We start from the raw sequence: 24,240 nt of genomic DNA on the forward strand, positions 1-24,240 counted from the left end.
GGAAACTGAGACACAGGGGTAAAATAACTCCCCAGGTCCCACTGCTTGTAGATATCAGAGGTAGAATGTTAACCAGGGCTTCTCAGTGCAGTCAGCTCTCTCAACCCTGATGCCATCCTGCCTCCCATCTATGACTCTGTCTGGAGTAGTAATGATCCGTCTATTGACCGAGAGCAACTGTTCCGTGCTTGACTGGAACCAAAGCTGCATTTGTAAACCTGGAACACTTCATATAACATATTTTAATTATACAAATAACACAAACTTACTGTAGAAAAATTAGAAAGTAAATACAGAAACAGCAGAAAACAAAAATCCTTTATCAACTATTTTAATAGCGATGGAGTATTATAGTGTGGATGGATAAGTTAAAAACATTGACTTTATTAAACACAATAAGCTGTTAATATTTATTTTTGACATAACATTGTAACGAATTCTTACAGTTAAATATCAGAATATATTCTAGATTTTCTTTGGTGGCGGGGGTGGATCAATGGAAAAATTGTTACCACCATCATGCACCTGTTCAGTCTTTGATACCAATTGCCAAATTGGCGTCTCAAGAAGTGGCACCTATTTCTCTTTTTAAGCCAGTGACTCAGTGTCCTACTGAGTGGAATACTATGGTCTTCCTCTATGGATTAAAGAAAGCAAGACACATGAAATGCTTAGCATCATGCCTGATTCCTAAAGCACAATCAACCAATGTTAATACTAGCACTGAGTATTAGATAATTAATTTATTGTTGATAATGATGATAACTCTTAATGATTGTATTTCTTGATATTTAGACATGACATTTTTATGACTTATAAGTTTTCTAAAGAGAGAGAGAATAATAGTGTCTTACTGCTTAACTATTATTTCTTTGATTACCAGCAAGTTTGAACATTTGTGTATATGTGAATAGGAAATGTAAGTGATGATGTGACTCTCTATTTCTATGACATCAGTTAGCCACAGTAACCAAGGTGGTGAGCTCTAAAGGAAATGCATACATTTCATGAGCCTGGCCTCCAGCTTACTAGTTTTGAAAGCTATAGAGGATGGAGCAGCCTGAGGCTATGTAATCAGATGCTGGATACATCTGGTGCATATTCAGCTGTGGCTTCTCTGTAAGGAGCAATTGTAAATGGGGCTCAAGGACTTGCCTTCATGAAATAAAACAAGAAAACTGGAAGAAGGGGAAAGATATTGCTAAAGATGTAATGGCCAAGTGGGGAAAAAAACAAAACAAAACCAAACCCTGTGCCTGGGTGGCAATGAGTTGGCACTAACTCGTGCTGCCATGAGGGCTACTTCAGGAAACTATTAATTGGGATGGATCCTCTGGAGAGAACCAGGCCTGAGCTGAATCTGTCCTGCGGAATACAAGGACTCTTAGAGGTTGTCCATGCCCTGCATTACAGGAGACTCTACCACTCGGGCTTCTGTGTCCCGGTGTTTAGGTTTGTGTATTGTAATACACAGTTCTTTCCTCCTCCTCAGCAAATTTAGGTTTTGGAGCTGGGTTTCCTGGGTTCACATCCTGGCTCTGCTGCATGTGACCTGTGGTGAGCTTGGCCAACTCTTTAATTTCTCTGTGTCTTGATTTCCTTCTTCTAGTGTGAAGGCAGTAGTCATATCTCCTACATAAAACTGTTAGGATGATTAAGTGAGAAAATAATATATTTTATTGAATGCTGACATTTTCCTCATCTGAAATTAGAATGTTTTACAATTGTCATTTTACAATTATAAATAGCAGCACTTTTTCTTTGTGGCACGTAAGTGCCGAGGTGTCTTAGAATCAATGGTGTTTTGTATCTGAGGAAATAATGCCATTTATAAAGTATTAAAACATGGCTTGGCAATGTAAGATGCTGTGGAAGTGTAAGTTATCACTTGGTTTTATGAGCATAATTAGATTCTAATGACCCCACTAACCCATGAGGGATATGTTTTTCAAAATCCCCTTTTATTATATTGTGAGAACTCTTAAAAACAGAACAAAAACCCAATAAGAAATCAGAGCCTGGAGCTTTTAGAGTCACATGATCTTTTCATTCTCTGGGGGATTTTAGGAAGGTATTTTGTGACTTTAAAGGCTACCCTTCTTTTGTGTATGTGTGTAGATTTTTTAGTTGCCAATGGATATTTATTTTTTATTTATTTTTATGTGGTGCTGAGCATCGAACCCAGTGCCTCACACATGCTAGGCACGTGCTCTACCACTGAGCTCCAACCCCAGTCCCGAAGGCTACCCTTATTACAGTCCTCTGTGGACCTCCTAGGTCTCCTTTATTGACTACATGGATGACCAATTCCACATCCTGGTCTCTCCTCACTTCCAGTGGTGTTCTTTTTTGCATCAGTCAGCTAATACTATCTGTGTCTCTGTCTTTTAAGAGGACTTTATTTTGAAGTGATAAATTACACTATTTCAGTTTCTGTCCACCAACTTCTGTAATTCCAGTTTTTTTTTCCCTCGGTTCTTCAAAACCACAAACCCCTGATCCTTCTTAGGAACCCAACTCCATACATCTTCCTCCGTGTCCGTCAGCCCTTCCGGTGATGTCACATTCTCCGTGAAGTCCTTGAGTGCCTACCCTGTTGCTTTCTGCAGAAGGCAGCTGGCCAGCTCTAGCCCTGGAGAGATACAGGTGTTTATCTCTCCCTACCTTTATCTGGCCTGAAAAAAACAACCAGAGAAAATTCTACACTGCCAAGGTTCTGCCACTATAGGCATATGGTCTGCTATGGTCTGCAGTTACAAGTGGGCCCTGCACGCTGCCCACCTGCTCTCACGTGCGTTCCCAGTCGGCACTCTGCTCTCAGCAGCTACTATTTCAAATGTTTTCCACCCGCCTCAGAATACCTCATTCTCTCCCTCTTTCTTTACTCTGAACATTTGACCTCATTTAAAAGCCGTAAAAGGCTTCAAAGTATGGTAGAGATATATTAAACTGGTAGTCAGGAGACCTGCCTCTGCTGAAGAGCCATGTGATTTCTTTTCCCCCTGTGTGGCCATAAAATGTGATTTCACCTGCATATGCATCTGATTCTCTTTGTTGTAAATCAGATGGGTCAGTTTATTTGGGAATTAGTTTCTTCATATGAATTTTGAGGGAGGAGGGCTGGTTTAAGTGACCTCTGAGATCCAATCTTTAAGATTCTGTGATTTTTAAGGTTTCATTTAAGTTTTGTTTGTTTCTTCAAACTAATTTTAATTTGCAGATGGAGATTGCTTCTGGCAATGCAATTTCCTAGATAAGATAGGAAAATTCTCTTGTGCCACAGAAATTAGGAAGTCACATTTGCTTTTCCCATTGGCACATCTATCTTTTATTGTATTACTTTCAAATTAGTGAAAATGACATTTTATGGTTTGGCTTATCATTATATTAATATGAAGGAGGAGACATTTGAAGAAATTTAAGAAGTGCTTGCTTCTGTAAGTGTTAATCAATACTTTATCTTGAACCTCTGACATGGGCTTCTCCAATACAGGGTGTTTCCTGACCTGGGTCTGCACTGAAGAGTGGGAGGGGTCCATCAGTCACCAGCACCTTGGGCTTTGTTACCAGACCAAACTGAACATTTCTGTGGAGACGTTTCTGATACCCTTTACATGCTTCCCACTTGGTTTGTTTTAAAAATGATAATTCGACAGGTTAACTTGGGGTTTGCCAATAAATGGGTCTGCCTTTTTAAATTTTTTCCCATTTGTGGTCCTTTATATGCCTTTCCAACATTCAGGCATTATTTATAGATGCTAGAATTTCAGGGAAACTGCAGTAGAGCAAGGAAGAACCCAATTCTTTTATATCAGCTCAAGGCTCAGTGCAAAATTTGCTTTAGGGCTTCATCAAATTGGAAGGCAAGAGAGCTTGAGATTGTCAGCAAATGGAGGGGCATACCTTTTACAATTTGTATGTAAGTTGCAGCCTCCCCAGACATCATTGTTGGGGGATAACTAACAAATGTCCACTTCAGCTGCATATCAAAATCACCTGGAGAACTTTTAAAACTCCTGGGGCCTAATACGCATCTCAAACCACTTAGGTCTATTTCTATGGTGGGATTGAAGCTTGAGTGGTTTTTAAACCTCCCTAGGGTATTCTAATATGTAGCCAGTGTTGAATGCACCAGAATAAAGACTGTATGGGGAATCAAACAGTATGAATGGAGGAGAAACTTTGGCTTGCACGAGAGAGCTATTTGAATCTCCAGTTTATATTCCTGAGTCTGTGGTCACTGACGCTGGAGCAAGGTCGCAGTGGAGCTTGCGCGTGACTGAGCTTCATAATTATGTTTTTACAGCCTTCAAGGCAACTTGATTTTCCACTGTTTTCCCAGGAGATTCAGTGACAACTTTTCTCTTCATATGCTCTTGTCCATCATATTCCTAACCATAGACAAGAAGGCAAAGTGGGTGCTATATGTATTCGCTCTGTGTGTGTGTGTGTGTGTGTGTGTGTGTGTGTGTGTGTGTGTTGTCTCTACTTCATTTAGTGTCTTAATGTTCATCCTGTTCACTTGGAAAATTGGAAATTTCTTATTGAATCACCTCAAGGAAGTCATTTATCTAGAAAGATCAGATTAGTTAGGAAAGAGCAGAACTAAAACACCTACCATAAGCAACAACAAAACCCAGATTTTTTATTTTTTATTTTTTTAATCAGGTGAAGCTGAAGTGTATATATGCGTTTCTGGCTATCCAAAGATTCTGGTTGATTCCGTTTTCACCTGTGTTTATTCCTATAAATTCTTGGCCTATTGGATACAATTTCCACTAAGAATCCTTAGAGATCCTAGAGTTACCAGATGAAATACATGATAGCCAGTTAAATGTGGATTTTATAGATAAGCAGCAAATAACATTTAATATGTCTTCAATATTGCATGGGACATACTTAAATACTAAATGTTATCTCATTTATCTGAAGTTCACATTCTGCATAAGACTGAGCATTTTGTATTTTTACTTTATAAATCTGGCAACCCTGTGGATGCATGGGCTAGATTAGACAACTGGAGTCTTGGCTATTGATTGTGGGCTAAGTACCCCTGATGGGACCCCATATCATCCCAAGTTCCTGCAGAGAAGCTGCTACTTGATTTTCTATGCCAAACTCTCACTTTTGCCATTTTTGCCTATATGTCTTTAGGGTTTCTTGTGTTTGGTGTTAGGAATGAGAAGAACAGGCTTTAAAATAGCGTACCTGCATGAGAGTGAACACACACACACTTCAGTTCCTAAATTCTGAATGGTAGAAGCAATGCCAGTTAAGCTCTTATACTTCCAGGCAGTAAGCCCAGTGGCAGGTGCAATATATTATATTTTGGAGTACTTTTCCACCATGTGGGAGACACGAGTGCCTGTTTCCCTTAGAAACCTGGGCAGGAGGCCTGAGCTCCTGGGTACTTGTCTGGCCTGGTTTACGAGAAAATTCCACTCTCATTCCAGTTAAATCTGGCTGACTTTCACCTGCCTCTCCAGAGACTGACCTTCAAATCTCTCTCCTGAGGTTCATTTTGTCAGGCTTAAATAAAGGGCTCTGTCAGTGATTGAGTCAAGGCACAAGTGAAAGAGCAGGGAGCTTGTAAAGTTTTCAGTCAAATCAACTAATATTTAAATATGCCACATGAAGAATTTAGTTTTTCATCTAGTGCTTTGTATATTCACTGTGTTTGAAGCAGGAGATTTTTTTCTCACTATAAAGCTAACCTAGTTTTAAGTAGAACTTTCAAATAAAACTTTGGGCACAGCCATTATTACTTATAGAAAAGGATATTGAATAATTCCTAAGTAACTGAAAAATAGAGAAAGGTGGAATTAGCACTTGTATTTTAACCATTTACACTGAAACATTTCATCATATTCTCTTTAAATTTGTAAAGCAGGGTTGAAGCCCCTTTTGTTCTCCTCCTTTGCCCACTTCCTTTGCTGCTTTCCCCAGAGCTGGTTAACTCTTCCAGCATTTGTGTGCAGCTAGGGTCTTGCAGAACTGCACGGGATCATTCGCCATCTACCTGTGAAAGTGTTCCTGATTGTGGAGAGTGTGGGTCTGGTAAACCCGTACAGGTGCTACCACTGTGTGTGTATTTACAGTTTTAAAAATATGCCAGTTCTGTCTTTTTCCTCTCTATTTCTTCTTTACTTACCTCATTATCTCAGAACTCTCTGAAACAATGGAACTCTCTGAGATAATGGAAAATGTAGGTGATGATGGACATTCTTAATCTTAAATTTCACCATTACATTTGAAGTTCAGAATACCCTGAATCTGATTCCCTTCTCTTCTGAATTAGCTAGGAGGACTTCTTTTTTCTTTTTGAAATCAAGAATAAGGTTAAGTTTTATCAAGATGTTTTTTGTATCATTCTGTATCATTTTCAGATACAGTATTTTTGTTAGTATATTAATATGGTAGATATCGTCAATAAATTTGCAGAGAATATGTATTTCTTGAATTCTTAGAAAGGACCCTGCATAGTTACATGGTTGGTTTGTTTTCATGAACTGCTGAATTAGATTTGCTGATTTTAGGTCTTTGTCTTTTCTTTTATTGTTGATTTTAATTTATTTACATTCTAGAAAGAGATCATAGTCCACATGGCCATAGTTCTTTGAAAAATTTTTGAGACGTTTTCTTTTATGAATCATTATTTTTTTGAAAATACATCTCTGGTATCTGTAAAGGATGTGTCTTGTTGACTTATTAAGTTCTAAGAGACGGACACACACATACACACACACACAATTATGTCAGATGCTATGGTTTTATTTCCTTGATTTATCATTTCTTATAGATGTGTATTATTTATCTCCTAGCATTTCAATTATTAATTTGTTGTTAAATTTTGGCCAACTTTTATTTTATTTTAAGACCATGATGTTAGCCACATTCAGTTTCATGATTATAACCACTACCTAACTTAAGAAATAAAACATTACAAATACATTTGAAGCTTTCTGTGTGACTTCCACCTTCCCCTTACATGAAACTGTTATTAATCCCATGCACATATAAAATCCCCCCAAAATATATAGTATGATTTCCATGTGTTATAAAAATCTATAGTCGTAATTCACATTGTCTTTTTTTTTTTTTTTTTTTTTTTTTTTTTTTTTTTTTTTTTTTAAATCTGGGATTGAACTCAAGGGCACTTGACCACTGAGCCACATCCCCAGCCCTATTTTATATTTTATTTAGACAGGGTCTCACTGAGTTGCTTAGTGTCTCGCTTTTGCTGAGGCTGGCTTTGAACTTGCAATCCTCCTGCCCTAACCTCCGAGCCACAGGAATTATAGGTGTGCTCCACTGCACCTGTCTTAATGATAAGTAAAACTTGTCTTTTATATGTTTATTAACCATTTGGAGTTCTTCCATGAATTTACTGTCTTTTCCTCCATCTTTCTGTTGGTTGCTTTTCTTACCAACTTCTGGAATGTGTTTATTCTGGATTCTCATTTTTTGTTGGTCTAACACTTTGCAGATGTCTTGGTACTCAACCACTGAGCCACATCCCCAGCCTGTTTTAGTTTTTGAGAAAGGGTCTTACTAAGTCGCTCAGGGTCTTGATAAGTTGCTGAGGCTGGCCTCAAACTTGCAATCCACCTGCCTTAGTCCCCCAGAGCTGCTGGGATTACAGGCATGTACCACTGTGCCTGGCCTTAATGCCATCTTTTGACATATCTATTTTTGATCATTTTAATAGAACTGAATTTTTAAAAATGTCTTCCTTTGTTTTTAAAATATGTCTTGTTTAAAAATCTTTGTACACCAGTGTCTTAAAGATATTCTTAATATACTTTCAGTGGTTTTTCTGCTGTATTCTTCACATTTACGTTTTTAATCTCTGGAAATGTTCTTGTGTATGGTTTGAAGTATGAATATTTTTCTTGAAGTTGTATTTTTAGGAACAGTCTACCCTCTCCCTACAAATGTCAGCACAACTGCAGATCACATGTCAAGTTTCCTGTGCTTATTTTATCAACATACTTACTTTTCTGTTCTTAGTCCTTGGTCTATTTTGCTATCCCTGTATCAATGCCACCTTTTCTTGTCTCTTGCTGTGTTTTTAGTTAATTATTCAGTATCTTTTACTCAGAAATTGTGCCAGTTTATCCAGCTCTTTAGCTTTACATATTAGTGACTATGTTTCAAATATTTCAAACATTTACATTTCCCTCCTATTGTTTCTTCTTATTCCTTTTTTGTGTGATATTGTCATTATTGCTTATAATGGTTATTAGTTTTTCATTTATCTTTGATAAGGATTCTGAATATAACTAAAATATTCCCAATATTTTTAGTATTTAAAATTGGTATTCAATGGTTTTTGTGTTTCAGCTGGCTTTGTTGCCTCTCTTGACAGGTTTCTTCATGTTTTAGGAATTTTGGTCTGAAGCCTCATGATCTATAGGATTATTTATTTTTGCAATTTTTTTACCTGGTCTTGGAAGACTTCCAGGTCAGAAATTGGTCTTACAATAGTGTTTCGGGTCTCCTCATTTGAGTTATTTGTGGATGTTGCCTACACCATCAGGCATGGAACGGGATTTGAGATGTGAAGTTTGGTCTTAACCCTTGTCTGTATCCTCCTGTTCAGGCCTCCAGGACATAGTTTGTCAACTTGTTCCAGCTTCCCTTTACCATCCGGGAGCCATATGTAGCTCAGTCCCTTTCTTTTCTTTTTTATTCATTTTTAAATATTCTTTTTATTTGTACACAACAGTGTAATGTATTTTGACATATCATATATATATGGAGTGCAACTTCCCATTCTTGTGGTCGTATGTGATGTGGTGTTACTGGTTGCGTATTTGTATGTGAACATAGGAAAGTTATGTCTGATTCATTCTGTCTTTCCCATTCCCATCCTCTCTCCCTTCCCTCCACCTATTGTGAGTTAGCATCTGCATATCGGAAAGAATCTTAGCATTGGGTTTTTTTATTGGCTTATTTCACTTAGCAGGATAGTCTCCAGTTCCATTCATTTACAGGCAAGTGCCATGATTTCATTCTTCTTTACTCCCTTTTCTAAGCAGCAAGCATGTCCTTGGTTTCCTGCCCCACCTGGGTGCTCTGGGTCCCTGTCACTCTAGTAATTTAACTCCAGGCATCCTACCTGCCTGCCTGCCTCTGGAATTGGGGCAGAGCAGGTCCAGAGCTCCAGGCCCTGAGTATTATTTGTTGTCCCATTTCTGTTTCTCCAACGTGTTACATATTGTTTTGTTACTCAGTTTTGACATTTTTTTCTTACTTTATATTTTAGATTTTATTGCTATGTTGGCTTGGAAGTGTGCTAACAAATATGGACCTCTTAACACTGGAAGTCCTTTAGGTCACTTTTTAACTTTTTGAAAATGTGGTTGGAAATACTCTACTGTTCTAATTTTTCTCAGCTGGTTACCATATTCACACGAATCCACCTTTCAAGTGAAAGAAAAGTGATGCTCTCACAACTTTGGCTGATTCTCACCTCTCCCCAACCCAGAACCTCCCACCCCAGACCAAACCCTTCAAGGGGTTGCTGTGACACTCGATACCAGGTTTCCTTTAAATATGAAGTATCGTGACTGCCACCTAGTGACAGGAATCGGGTACTTTCAGTTGTTTCCTACATTGTATTCTAAAGTAAATGTGTGACTTTCCAGAAGCTGTTTCTTGATCATTAATTTATTGACTATGAGTTTTAAAACTACAGAAAATAGGAGCAAAAGGACAAAATGAAAAGGCAAGTTAGCCAAGGATTGGCAGGTAGAATTTGACTTAGACTGTTTTCTCCATGGCATTCTGTCCATCAAATGGTCCCAGGCTCTGAAAACTTACTTTTGGAACAGAGGTAAAAGTCCACGGGACACAGCCATGAATTTATTTACCTTTGTTTTATATCATCATTCTAGAACATAAAGGCCTAATTGCTATTTTGAATTCATTTTTCAAAATGTTGAACAATGCAAATATGTCGATTTCACCCTTTATCATCTTCTCTTTGACCCATTTTCTCTATATTATTTGGTGAGCTGCCATCCCATTTATCTCAAGTCTCCAAAGTGCTGTGTGCCTCTAAATAGTACACTTGGCTAGAAACTTAATATGCATTCATTAGCCATAACTACAATGATGCTGTGTAACAAACCATGCTAAAATTTAATAGCTTTCAGTAAGAAGGATTTCTTTGTATGAGTGTAAAGAATCAACAGTGCTTCAGTTGCGTTTGGGCTCTTCTAGACTGTGCTTGACTGCTCACTCTGGGTAAGGTGTAGGTTTGCACATCTTTCTCTCTGGGACCCAGGCAGTGTGTAGTAAGTAGCTACACAGGATGTGTTCTTCTTCTGTGAAATAGCAGGAGTAGAGGAGGCAAGACAAACCATGCAATAAAATTTAAACTCCTTTCACATCATTTCAGCTCACAAAGCAAGTACCATAGCCAAGGCAAAAGCCATAGGAAGTATTCTACCTCAGCAGTGTTCCAGTCTTTCACATCTATATATAAAGTAATTAGATGAAATCAGTTTTTTTTTAATAAAACAAAGACTTCATAAGTTAACATTAGAGTATAAATAATGAAAGCTTCTTAGACATTTCAAAGATGTATGCCCTGAGAAGGCTTTTGAGTTAGACATGGGTGCTGTTCATTTTTATGCACTGTATACTTTGTTCAGACCTGGCAGAAAGAAAGAGACTATCAGTTATGGAGAGTGTCTTAGTGTGTTCAGGCTGCTGTAACAAAATGGCACAAATTGGGAGTTTTTAAACAACAATAATTTTGGTTCTTGTAGTCCTAGAGACTGGGAAATTCATGATCAAAATGCAAACAGATTCAGTATCTGGTGAGGGTCCATTTCCTTGTTCATTAGTGACATGTCCCTAGTAGATGAAAGATCTCTGTTGTGTCTTCACATGGTAGAAGGAATGAGTTAGCTTCTGAAGTCTCCTGTAAAGACACTAATCTCATTCATGATATCTTTGCTTATGTGACCTAATCACCTCCCAAAGACCCCACCTCCTAATTCTGTCACCTTGGAGGTTAGGATTTTAACATATGAATCAGGGATGCTTAAGCATTCAGACCATAACAATAAGAAAGTAGTGAACTTGGAGATGGGATTTTCCCCCCATCTTCTAATATTGGAATTTTTATATTTCTGCCAAGAAAATCCTAAATGTTCTTGAACAAAAAGTGATGTTGACAGTTATAATTCCTAAATTCATGGGATTTCTTCCAGCTGTTGTTTTTTTCAGACATAAAAACTGTCCGCCTTTCTGTACACATATAAAACAATATAATAGGTTAACTCATGAATTATTCATTTAACGTCTACATGGCCTCTTCATTTTTGAAGAGTCATATGGACTCTCCGCTCAAAATTATTGAGATTCTGAGATTGACCAGGCAAGTATACACACACACACACACACACACACACACACACACACACACACACACACACAAAATGTATGAAAAGGTTTATTATTCACATAATAAGACTTCTGGGGAGAGTGGGGCAGGCCTCCAAAGTTGGCCCTAGAGTGACGAGGGAGAGCAAGAGCATAAGACTGACTTGGGGTTTTCGTGTTGTGCAGAGAGAAAGCCTGGCTGAGAGTGGGCAGTGGCTTGCATGACTGGACCCTGCCAGTGATAAGGGCTTGCTTATCATGTTGCCCAGACATGTGGCCTAGGAGAAGAGAGAAGTTTAAAAGCTGTCAGCAGCCAAATATCAAAAAATGGAGTTAAATTCCCCACCATATTTAGTATACCACATCTCAGATTGTTGAAGGACTACCAATAAAAGGTGTTGCATCTACACTAGATTTTCTGCTTCTGGTTTCACTGACTTTGAATCCTTCAACATTCATGACAGGCATAAAGGTAGCCACATCCTTTCTAAACCATAGAGTTACTGTGGTCTTCATTGTGGATGAATATTTGGTGCACCAAGACCAGGCTTTCCAAGCTCATTAAACACAAGAGCTCAAATTTGATATTACTCTTAGATTTTGGAGCAAATGGTTTGTGAGTTTGCCTTTCACAATGGTGACCATTTGTCAATGTTAAAGATAGTTAGAGCAAGTGTCTGTGTTCTTTCATGGATGAATGTGTTTAACTTGTATTCATCCATTAGTAATTAGCACACTTCCCCAAAATCTTTCATGTGCCAGCTTTGGCACATATTTGTGATACTTTTGCTATTATTTAATTTGTTATTTTAATCAAATTTTTTCTTAAATAAAATGAAAGTTATTTTAAAGGGCTTATTCTCAAACTGTACTGTGTTATTTGGCTACTTAGTGAACTTGTTATAACACCTGGGGTTTCTGAGTCAACAGGTCTGGGGCAGGGATGAGGATTTGCATTTCTAAATAACTGCAGATGATGCTGGTGTTTCTGGTTCAGGGACCAAACTGATCTATACTGTCTTAAAGTAGTGATATTCGTAAAGTCATGTGTTTTCTGTGCTAGTTTGATTTTTGTTTTTCTTTAGTGAACAATAAAATAAATATTCAACTGTTCAACTATCAAAGTCTAGATATCCATTACTAAAAAAAAAAAAAAAAAAAAAAAGAGCTTTCTGACATGAACGTATAACTTTGGAAGCACTGAGTATTCTTTAATTATAATTCTGAGGAAGGATCCTTTTGTCTTAAGATTGAAGTTTGAATAACTTGAAAACATAACATGGGGCAGGGGTCAGGCCAATGAGAGGACAGACAACACAAATCAGAATCCATGGGCAGGAATAAAGCTGTGGTTCTAATTCCCGACCATGTGCATGTTCTGTGTTTGCCAGTGTTGTGTGTGTGTGATGGGGAGAGTCTAGCATATATGAGTAAGAGAAAGAGTAGATAAATAAAATCAAAATTAATCACTGTGAGTCTAGGCCTGGAAGTCTCTTTGAGAAGGTGAACAAATTTTAACCTCATAACTTGATGGTACTAGACATAACTGTCCTGTTGACCCCAGGATCCTCAAACCATGAGATTACAAATACACAATTTCCTTTTAAAAAATTATGGAACCAGTCACTTTGGTATATGCTTGTGGTCCCAGTGACTTTGGTGGCTCAGGCAGGAGAATTGCAAATCCAAGACCAGCCCCAGCATCTTTGTGAGACCCTGTCTAAAAATTAAAAAATAAAAAGGACTGGGGATGTGGCTCAGTGGTAAAGTGCCCCTGGGTTCAACCCCAATTATAAGTAGATGAATAAATGTGTGTATGTTTTAGAAAAGTCTTCCCAAGTTTATAATTGATTCTAGTATTTGGATAAAGCTAGCAACTTCTAACTTTCTAGGGATTTTGAGTTCTGTTTGTACCTGATGTTTCCCAACCTAAGAAACAGCAACAACAAACACATAATCAAAAGCAAACAAAAAGTCTGCAGAGTAAAAGGCACAGGTTCTTCTGGCATGAAATTGTCATTGGCACTTAACTGCCTGGGCTTTGGGGAAAGTTGTTCAACCTAAGCACCTCGGTTTCCTCCTCTGCCAAATGAGCCTTGACATGACAGGGCTTGCCAAGGAAATTTGATGTGACGATAGCCTGAGTTAGTGTGTGTAAAGTTCTTAGAACTGTTTTTGAGAAACAGTGCTCAGTATTATGCCCTGCATTCATACATAACTGAGACGGTCACTTGATCAGTGGCGAGGTGCAGCGATGGCAGATCCATACCTTCCATGTCAGTGAGATAATTTTTAATTCCACTTTTGGCAGGTTGGACACAAACCAGACCTCTGGCAGAAAGGATGTTTTGATATTGTATACTGATCACAAAGGAAGGTTTGTGTACCACGAAAGGAAGGGACCAATATATTAAATACTTGACTAGAAAGAACTTTATTTTTTATGGAGGGAGTTCTCTATTTTTCCCCAAAATGTTGAATTCTGAATTTATTAAGGACATATCTCAGCCTTCTCTTTTTTTGTGGGTTAGATCATTTTAATTCATTCACTAAGTTCCCCTGGGACCTAGGTGACTGAAAAGGGATCTGCCCTTTCCAAGCCCTTAGGTTCAAAATCTCTCTTTCTCTTTTTCACAGGTTTATAGAGTCCTGGAGCTACTGGATACCAGGGTCAAGTTCTCTTTTTAACAAATACAGATACCGTTGGCCTTGAATTCACATCTCTGTCTCACCATCCTCATCCCTCAGTTTTGCCTTGCATGACTCTAAGGCATCTGCAAACCTAAAAATGCAAGGGAAGAGGACTGCCCTTAGCACACCTTTAGAAACCCCAGCTTAACCTTGACTCACAGACCTTATTCTGAAACCCTTATCTTCTTTTACATCCCCTTGTGAGCCCTAAAAATGAACTTTCCATTAGTGCAGGCACTGACATCCTCTGCCTGCCGCCCAGGGATTCTATTTTATCATGCTTGTTGGGAGAAGAGGGCGTTTTCCTGCTACCTGTAACAATGTTACTGTTGGCAAAAACATTTGTTTAAGGAGGCGATGAAGCATGCCTGGCCGGGTGTTGGCTTTGCAATTATCTCCTTCGTCAATGTGTTAATGCATTAGTCATAAGTCTGTCACACCCTTATATTTGTAATTTACACAGAACGAATGGTTTCAAAATATAGTCTGCGTATTTTCTATTTGGAAGATAGATGTTATTCCCAAGGGGCTTCAATTCTGTAAGATGTGTGTTTTAACTAGTCTCTCTTTGACTACTTTGTAGAAGCTTGCAATTGATTAGGGTTTAGATATTTATCATCAAATGGGTTAAGATTCACTATTTACATAAGACTCAAACTTCATAAATTGTTCTATGCTTCTTATTTCATCAACCTAGAGATTCTCTTGTGCCTATATAATATTCTGTATTTGATGTATGAGAAAACTAACATACCTTTGTAAAAGAAAATCAGCTTTTTTATATTTTAATGTTAGATATGAAGATACTTATATGAAACTTAGAAAGTTAAATATCGTTCTTTGAACACCCACGTAAGACCATATTGCTCCAACATAACCCAGTTCAATATCTCTTTTCCCAGAGTCATCTTTCTCCAGACTTATTACTTGCCTTCCTTTATAGTTTTTGTCATTTATAAGTGCCTAGAATTAGTGGGTTAGTGAACTTGCTGTTACTGTAACAAAACAACTGTGTTGATTAACTTAAAAGAGGAAAGGTTTATTCTGGCTCACAGTTTAGGAGATTTATGACTTACTGGCCCCATTGCTTTGGACCTGTGATGGCACATTATGTCATGATGGGAGAATGTAGCAGAGAAGGCCCATTCACCTCATGACCAGAACATGAAAAAAGGGAAGAGGAGGTTGGATTCCCACCCTCTCTTTTGGAGTCTTGCTCCCTGGACCTAAGACCTCCCAGTAGGTCCCACCTCTTAAAAGTTCCACCCCCTCCCAATGTCACCACTCTGGGGATCAAGTCTGTATCACATGGGACTTTAGGGAACATTCAGGATCTAAACAACAGGAGTTAGGATTTGGGGGTTTGTAGGTATGAGTATCTCCAACTTTATTAGAAAATGCCAAGCATTTTGCTTAGGGACCATACTGGTTTGCACTTCTGTTACAAGTGTATAAGAGTTCTCAGTGCTCTGTGTCTTCACCAATACTTATGTTTTTCAGACTTTAAACACAGGTGGCACTCCACATCTGGAGGTTCTGTATCTACACATCAACCAGGATTGGATTGCAAATATTACAAAAAGGATTGCCTCTGTACTGAACATAGGCAGACTCTTTCCTGTCATTTTTCCATAAACAATATGATATGCCAACTCTTTACATGGCTTTTACATTCTATCAGGTATTGTAAGTAATTGAAGGATGACTTAAGGTATGTGGGAGGATTGTGTAGATTATATGCAATTACTTTGCCATTTTATGTAAGGGCTTTAACATTGATACCATCCGTTTACCAGTGACAAGTTCTGCTTCCTCAGGTGTTGCAATATAACATCGGAGAAGCACAACAAGGCAAGCATATTAAACAGGTTTTATTTAAAGGTAACAATACAAATGTCTCCCAGGAGGAAGAAGGGGCCATGGCTGATGTGAGCACAAGAAGTGAGCACACCCTACATCTTTTATAGGTTAAGATCTCTTTTGTTCTGTTCTTCCCGCTCCGCCCCACCCCAACCCCATCTCTCCTTCTTGACTAGGCCCAGGAGTTGTTGGTGACATAGCAAAAAGGTGAGCAGCAGATGGCAGGGGAGTATCAAAGTGATTCAGCCAGGTAAGGGCCTAGGGGGCATTGATTAGCAGCTCCCTGCCTGTAATCCTTGATAAGGGCAAGTAAATTTGGTAATCAGTGGGCTCCAAAGATCCTTGACATTCCATTCTCCCAGGGGCAGTCTCCAACTTCCAGAGGCAGATGGCTTTCATGGCCTCCATTTCCTCGTTTTGACCCGATCCCCTATTTCTACACTAACTGCCTGTCTCCAATTGTGGCTTTAACATCTACAGACTTTGTTTTATGTGAGGGTCCTGGAAAACCAATCCTGCATGGGTACCAAGGGATGACCATATTCCTGGTTACTACTGAGAGAGAGAGAGAGAGAGAGAGAGAGAGAGAGAGAGAGAGAGTGTGTTTATATATATTTTATATGGATGTCTTTCATAGTACCTGTGGATTTTTAATAACATGGTCTCCATTTTCTTCATAGTCCTGTAGAACTGATTTATATCTTTGTACTACACATTGGTTGATTATGTGTTTCAATGAGTTTCTCCCACTCCATGGTTTGTGTTTGTTATGTTGTATTTTGAGGTAAAAAAAGGTTTTTAACATTTTAATGTAGTCATTGTACCAGGTTTTTCTTCCTTTTATTTATAGTGCTTTTTTGTGTCTTAAAAAACCTCTTCCTAGCCTAAGGCTATAAAAATATTCTATATTATAGTATAAAATAGTTACAGTTTTGCTTTTTAGTGATTAGCTCTTAATTGACTTGGACTAGATCATCATATAGCTTAAAGTTGGGATTCAGTTTCATGTTTTTTCATAAGAATGCCCATTTTTCCCAGCCCATAGATTTTGAAATACCACTCTTTGTGTAAGGAAGGCATCTTCAGTGCTAGTTCTGCCACAATGTAAGTGACCATGAATTCATGATACATTTCTATCTAACGAGTCTCTTTACCTCTGTGTCAGTCCCACAGCTCCTGACATTGTAATTATTAATAAAAATTCTTGTTAAACATGTTATGTAGTGTTAATCTATATTTTCAAGAGTTTCTTGACTTTTACTGGCAATTTATGCTTTTATTCTTCCATATACACTTTAGCATCAGCTCCTTAGGTTCAAACACAACAAAAACCCTCAAATTTTAAATCAATAGATAACTTGAGGAAAGTTAGCACCTTACAATACTAAGTACTATAAATAAAAACCAGCTTACTCACTGACTATCTTTCTGCCTGTCTTTCTTGGTGAAATATTTTAATAATGTTACTATTTTTTTCATCTGAAGACTTTACATATTTTTGTTAATTTTTTCCCTAAATCCTTTGTATTTCCAGAGATAGTATACATGTTATCTTTTAGATTAAATCATTTGTTGCTAGTATAAGAGTTTTTATATATTTTTGTTGATACATAATAACTCTGTTAAACTCACACATTTGAAGTATAATGTTTGTGCTAAATTAAAAAAAATTAGCTTGCTGTAGACTTTGTCATTTTGATGTACAGTACTTTGAATTTTAACACGTGTGGATGTATGTAATTGCTGCCATAAAAAGGATAGGGAATGGGTTTATCATCCCCTAAAATTCCTTCGTCAGAGCCCCTCCCATCTTCATCCTGTGCAACTGCTGCTCTGATCTATTCTTTGTTCCTCTAGTATCGTGTTTTGCAGATGTCATATACATGGAGTTAGGCAGTGGTTGACTTTCTGAGACCCACTTATTTTACTTTATACAGTGACTTTGAGATTCATCCATGTTAATGCGTACATTCCTTTTTATCGGTGAATAGTGTTCCATTCTGCAGACATATCAAAGTTTATCTATTCATCCATCAAATTAAGTATGTTATTATTATTTTTTGACTCTGAAAATTACACTAGTTCCTTGGATGAACTACTTAACCTCTTGTGCTTCTGTTTCTTCATTTGTAGTGGTGATAATAATAGTACCTATCTAATAGGTTAATATGTGGATGAAAAATGTTAACACACATGAAGTAGTCAGTCTTCCATATTTGTGGGTTCCCCATCTGTGCATTCAATCAACCACAAATAATATTTGAAGAAATACAATTGTGTCTATAGTATGTGAAGGTATTTTTCTTTCCATTTTCCCTTAATGCAGTATAATAACTATTTATGTAACATTTTCCTTGTATTTAGTGTTATAAGCAATCTAGAGATGAATTAAAGTATGTGGAAGGATGTGCATAGATTATGTGACATTTTATATAAGACTTGAGCATCTGTGGATTTTGGTATCCTTGAGGGGTCCTGAATCAGTGCTGTATGCACACTTACAGAGTACAAAGCCAATTATTATTTTTGTCTCCAATGTTAACAAAGATTTTGAGGTGGAAAAGAACTTGACAGGTTCAAGGACTAGCCAGTGCCCTGGAGTATAATGTGCAAGGAGGAGCAGGAGTAGTAGAGGACAGGGAGAGGAGGCATGCAGGAACCAGATGTTGGAGCCTCATGGGCTGCTGCAAGGAGCTTTGGATGGATTACAGGTGCAGTAGAAAGCTGGGGATGAGACATAAGCTGGTTCACATTTTTAATAGATTACTCTGACTGATGTGAGGACACTATCATGGTATTGTTAAGAGCCAGAGCAGGCTGCCTCCTAGAAGGCATGGCAGCCGTCTAGGGAGGAGTGATGGGGTGATTATAGTGGTGGTTGTGGGAGGAAGCTGACAAGTGTTTTGAGGAATGGTGTGGATGTAGAACCCAGAGCTGACCCATTCACAGCCTGGCGGAGCGCCTTCCCCACAGGAGCACCAGTGTGGCTGGTCGTGATTGCCGACAGCAACATACCTGGCCCGGTGGGGCTGTACCAGAGGTCTCCCTCCTCTACTTTTGAAGAGGAACTTCAGCCTTCTTGTCTTGCTTTATTAAGTCCATGTAGAGAAACTGTCTTTTGCACATTTTTAAATGAAGGATGGACTTCTTTCCTACTCATACAATTCCTGAATACATTTGTTTAAAAAAAAAAAAAAAAGGAAAGAAAAGAAAAACTGGCTTATTCCACAAGAACACATCCTCACAGCACTTTGCTTTGTGGTTCTCTGTAGCATGTGCAGTTCTGTGGCCCCACATGCTCAACTGCTCTCCTAGGAGTACAAATAAAGTTGCCTTGGCTGCTTCATCTACAGCCTGCAGAGTTTTAGTGGTTGGCTGGAGTTCCCATGTGCACTGGGGACTTATTGTTGGAATAAATATTATTAGACACAGATGAAAATTGGACCAGAAATTTATTTTTGTCCTCCTTTCAACCTCGATTTGCTCTAGAATCTCTCATTCAAATGACAAAAAGTCTTAACTTCCTTAGAGATTTGAAGACTGAAACCAGCCCTGGGTGCATACTTAGTTTTGTATTCAAATGGAGATTTTTCTTTTTTGGAAACAGAGTTAAAAATAGAGTTCTTTGATCTCACATAGAAAGTTTCCTTTCATTTCCTGCTCTTAACACATCTGTGTTTGTTCTCTGTGGGGGCCCTAGCTTCCAACTCCTCCTTAAAGACAAACACCTGAGCAGGTTTTTATCTAGAGCACACTCATCTTGCTTTTTTCTTTTTTCTTTTTTTTTTTTTTTTTAACCCTATCCTATCTGCTTAATTTGGGACTTGTAATGATTCAGAGTTTTTCAAAGGAAGGAATCTCTCTTTTACTCAGGGCTACTTGTTGTATCTGGGCCCAAAGGCTAACATTTCTCCTCAGGTTAATGTCACTTGTGGCTTCTATTTTCTCAGCTTATTTGTAGAAAGGCCTCTGGGACCTAGGAGATGCTCACTTGAACTTTGTGCCTCATTCTGTGCTTCTTTGTAACCTGGCTTCTTTTGTGATCTTACAGAATACCAAGCTGCTATTTTACACTTGAAGAGGGAACACAAAGAAGAAATTGAAAACCTGCAGGTATATCTCTTTGATTCTACTGAACTGGTTATCTGATATTTAGTTTTGTCATGTGCTGAAGTAAATATTCCTCTGGTGTTGAAGTATTAACTAATCAGTATCTGTAGCTTGTACATACTAGTGGACACGAGGCTTATCCTGGGGATGTAAGTCTTGACTCTGTGTTTAATAGAATCCAGTTCTTAAATTTTTTTTTTTTTTTTTTTTTTTTTGGAGGGGGAAGAAACATAAGACTTTGATTTGATTAGAAAAATAACTTTTAAAGCAGGAAAGAAGAATATTTAGACTTCCAATGTATGAAGTGTTTTAGAAGTTACTTTTCCTATGCATGGTGTAGATTATTGTCACTGGTCTTGCTCCCAAGGTTGTGCTCATGTCCACCTATCTCTTAGTACACCCCTGCAGTGTGATGTCTGCAGATTAAGGCTTTTGAGGAAGAGGAGCTAGTAGGAGGAAGAGTTGTGTGAGCCATCCTGTATCCACAGGAAGTGCTGGGAAGTTGCCATCTCCATCCTTCCTTGTAAAACCCAGAATAACACAGGAATCATTTCCCTTATCTTGCCATCTAATTCTCATGTCCTATTATTGGCTTTTGCTTGTGTTGCTTATAGCAGGAAATTCAGAATGTTAGCTTCAAGTAACTGAATAGTGAATCAGACCTGCAGTCTTGTCTATTGATGGCTGGGGTAACCCTATACTTCAGGAAGGAATAATAGCAAAATTTAAATAAGACTCCATGCTCATTTGATGCTAACTCATTGCTTGCTAATTTAATGAATTCATGGATCATATATTCTTTTTTTTTCAATTTATTTTTATGGACAAATGGAAATTGTATATATGTGTGGTATGTAACATGTTTTAAAATATTGTAGAGTGACTACAATTGAGTTCATTAACATATGTATTAATTCATGTGTGTAATTTATTTGTGATGACATTACTTAGACTCTACTCTCTTAGCAATTTTGATGTAGAAAATACATTGTTATTAACCATAACCATGGTTAGTTACCACAGTAGATCTCTTAGACTCATTCCTCATATCTAATTGAAATTTTGTGTCCTTTGACCAACTTCTCCCTTCTTTTTCCATCTCTCGTCTCCCATTCCTTGGTATACAGTATTCTATTCTGTTCAGCTTTCTAAATGAGACAGTGCAGTATTGGTCTTTTTGTGCCTCATTAATTTCACTTTGTCCAATGTCTTCCAGTTTCATCCATGCTATTGCAAATGACAGAATCTCCTCTTTTTAAAGACCGCGTTGCATTCCATTGTGTCTGTATACCACTTTTTATTTATCCTCTCATCCACTGATAGACACATAGGTTGATATTATATCTTGGATTTTGTGACTAATATTGCAATGAGAAAAAGAGTGCATATATCTCTTGGAAATCGTGATTTCATTTCCTTTGGATATATGCCCCACTAGTGGGGTTGATGGATCATATGGTAGATCAGCTTTTAATAATGGCTTTACTAGTTCACGATCCCATCAGCGGTGTGCAAGGGTTCCCTTTTCTCTACATTCTTGTCAACACTTGTTCTTTCACCTTTTTTTTTTTTTTTTTTAGTATTAATCATTCTGACAGGTATGAAGTGATATCTTATTGTGGTTTTCATTTGCATTTCCCTGAGTAGTGACAATGCGCATATTTTCATATACCTGCTGACCCTTTGTATATATTCTTTGAGAAATGTCTATTAGTTTCTTTGCTCATTTTTCAATCAGCTCTCGTTTCCTTGCCTTAAGTTACTCGAGTTCTTTATACATTTTGTGGCCAGTTTCTAGGTGTATTGCAATAGTTTCATTTTCAGTAGACAATAATGTCTTTATAAAATACTTGGGGTAGTATTCTGGATTATATTGAAGTCATTACAAGTAGCAAAAAAATTTAAAAATAAATAAAAATAAGTAGCATGGTGTGTGAATTAACCAACCCAGACAGATTTAAGTAGTTGAGAAGGAGGCACTAGTCCATTTCACAAAGAAACAAGAGAGTTGAAAAGTACCTGTCTCCAGGGGAGAAAGGCCCTCTTCTCCTTTGTTGCAGAATGCTCTACAGAGACCTTCTTTCTTTTTCTTTGTTCTGGTGTGGAATAGATTCTCGGCTGTATTAAGATTTGAAGTTGATGGGTGATAATTTAAGATGCAGATTTGTAAAGAGGCTAGGTATAGAAGTGATATAAACAGAAGGTCTATTAACAGTCAAGTATTAAGAGTTGATACTAGTTTTCCCCAAATTGTAGATCCAGCCCACTCAGGGCTGGGACTGCTAAATAATAGTCACAGTGGAGTAAATGTTTACACTTTTTGAGTTCTTACTCAGTGGTAGTCATTGTTCTAAACACATTACTTGTATTATCTCATGTCATCTCTGCAAATACTGATCTTTCATCTCAAACTCAAAGAAAATGTTCCTATGTTAGTCAACTTTCTATCACTGTAACAAATACTTGAGAGAATCAAATTTAAAAGGAGGAAAGGTTTATTTTGGTTCATGGTTTGAGAGGTTTCAGTCTGTGGTCACTTGGCCTTGTTGCTCTGTGCCTGTTGCTTTGTGTCTGTGGCAGTGCAGTCTATCAAGACGGGAGCCAGTGGTAGAGGAGTCTTTTCAACTAATGGCATCTGGGAAGCAAAGAGAGAAGCAGGAAGAGGCTGAGGTCCTGCTAGACCCTTCAAGGGCACACCCCCAGTGTCCCAACTCCTTCTACTAGCCCTACCTCCTAAAGGTTCCACCAGCTCCCAGTAGTGTGAAAGGCTGGGGACCAAGCCTTTATCATATGGGCCTTTGGGTGACATTCCAGATCCAAACTGTGGCAGTAGAAATGGGAAAAAGATGAGTAAATGGAAGAAAAAGAAAGCATTTGTGATCATGATCTCCATTTAAATATGAGTTAGACTAAGGCAGTCTTCCACTCTGAGGATTGGTGGAGAAGTTGTTCAGTTCATCCAACAGCAAAATGGAAACCTTACTATGTAAAATATTTTGATTGGATGGTTAACTATCAGCCCACAGTCTGAAAGTTCAGTAAGTGGGGGAGCCTAGAGTGTTTAATCTCATATATGCCCTGCAGCCGATATTCGTTGAGTGCTGCAGAAAGGGCACAGGGCTTGGTCCTGGGACTGGCTTTTGAAATGTTTAGCAAATTACATACATGTTCCCCATATAGCTCAGAAGCAAAAATTTATTGGTGATTCGAATCGATCCTTTTCTGCCATCTTACCTTTTTGCAAATTCAATGCACTTGACCAAATTTTCAAATTTCTAGTGGGAAAATGGTGGCAGATTAAGAATTTTCCATGACTTCAATATCATGTCATTTATAATGTAACCACAGTAAAGTTCTTTAAATTTTTTTTTTCAAGTGTGCCCTTCATTTAGCAAACTCTGCCTTAAGTTTATGGTTGCTTCCTGATACTCAGCATTCATTTGTTTTGTTTTTCAATTTTGGATAATTCTGTGTTTCTTATTTCATTTTTGGAAAGGTTGCATTCTATGTTTAATAGTTCTTTGCAGTTTCTTATTTGAGAAGTTTTTGCATGGTATAGCCATTGCACAGCAAGTTCACGATTATTGGGTAGAAACAGGAATCAGACCTATTGAAGTCTGCAATAAAACTCATTCTCTGACAGTACAAATAGTTACTTCTTTGAGTTTTAGGAGCTAGGATTTGAAAATCACTGTTAGATCTTTTCTAGCTGATCTCTCTCCATATTGTAGTATGAAGACTAGGTGGCATATTATTTTATGCTCTATGACAATGTGAAAAATAAACTTGGGTTTTGGAGTTCAGACTCCTTGTTTGTGACCTTGGGAATTAATCAGTTTGTCTGAGATTTAGTGTTCTCATTTTTTGGCAACTGTCTAATAATAATAATGATGTTGGTGGTGATGATATCTCCCTCCTAGGGATGTTCAGTGTGATGTTCTCAGTGGTACTGGTTCTGTAGCACATACTAAGTAAATGTTATTTCTCATGCCTTCTCAGTTCAAATCTCTTTATAATTACGCAGCAGTGCTTCTCAAGCTTTTTGGGTGGAGGCCTTCTTTGGGACCTTGGACTTACTTTTAGGGATAATCTTCCCACCACCCTCTTCCATAATTGTTTTTCTGCCTCTGTTCTCTATACTGGGTTGGTCTGAACCAGGATCTCCCAAAGGTCGTTTTATAG

At 37.9% G+C, this 24,240-nt stretch overlaps 1 protein-coding gene across 4 annotated transcripts in view; it reads left to right on the forward strand.

Annotated features, from left to right (window-relative positions):
• The window catches only part of FMN1 (formin 1), a 390,151-nt gene that overhangs the window by 138,764 nt on the left and 227,147 nt on the right, over nucleotides 1-24,240 (forward strand). For 3 of the 4 annotated variants that reach the window (XM_079126348.1, XM_079126350.1, XM_079126349.1), the window contains one exon: nucleotides 20,000-20,061. The exons of the other annotated variant lie outside the window; for it this stretch is intronic. In XM_079126348.1, the coding sequence (XP_078982474.1) occupies nucleotides 20,000-20,061 (62 nt within the window). The remainder of the gene's footprint in view (nucleotides 1-19,999; nucleotides 20,062-24,240) is intronic. 4 annotated transcript variants of the gene reach the window in all.

This window comes from Sciurus vulgaris (assembly GCF_902686455.1).
Source record: "Sciurus vulgaris genome assembly, chromosome: 2".
In the NCBI taxonomy this organism is placed as follows: Eukaryota; Metazoa; Chordata; class Mammalia; order Rodentia; family Sciuridae; genus Sciurus; species Sciurus vulgaris.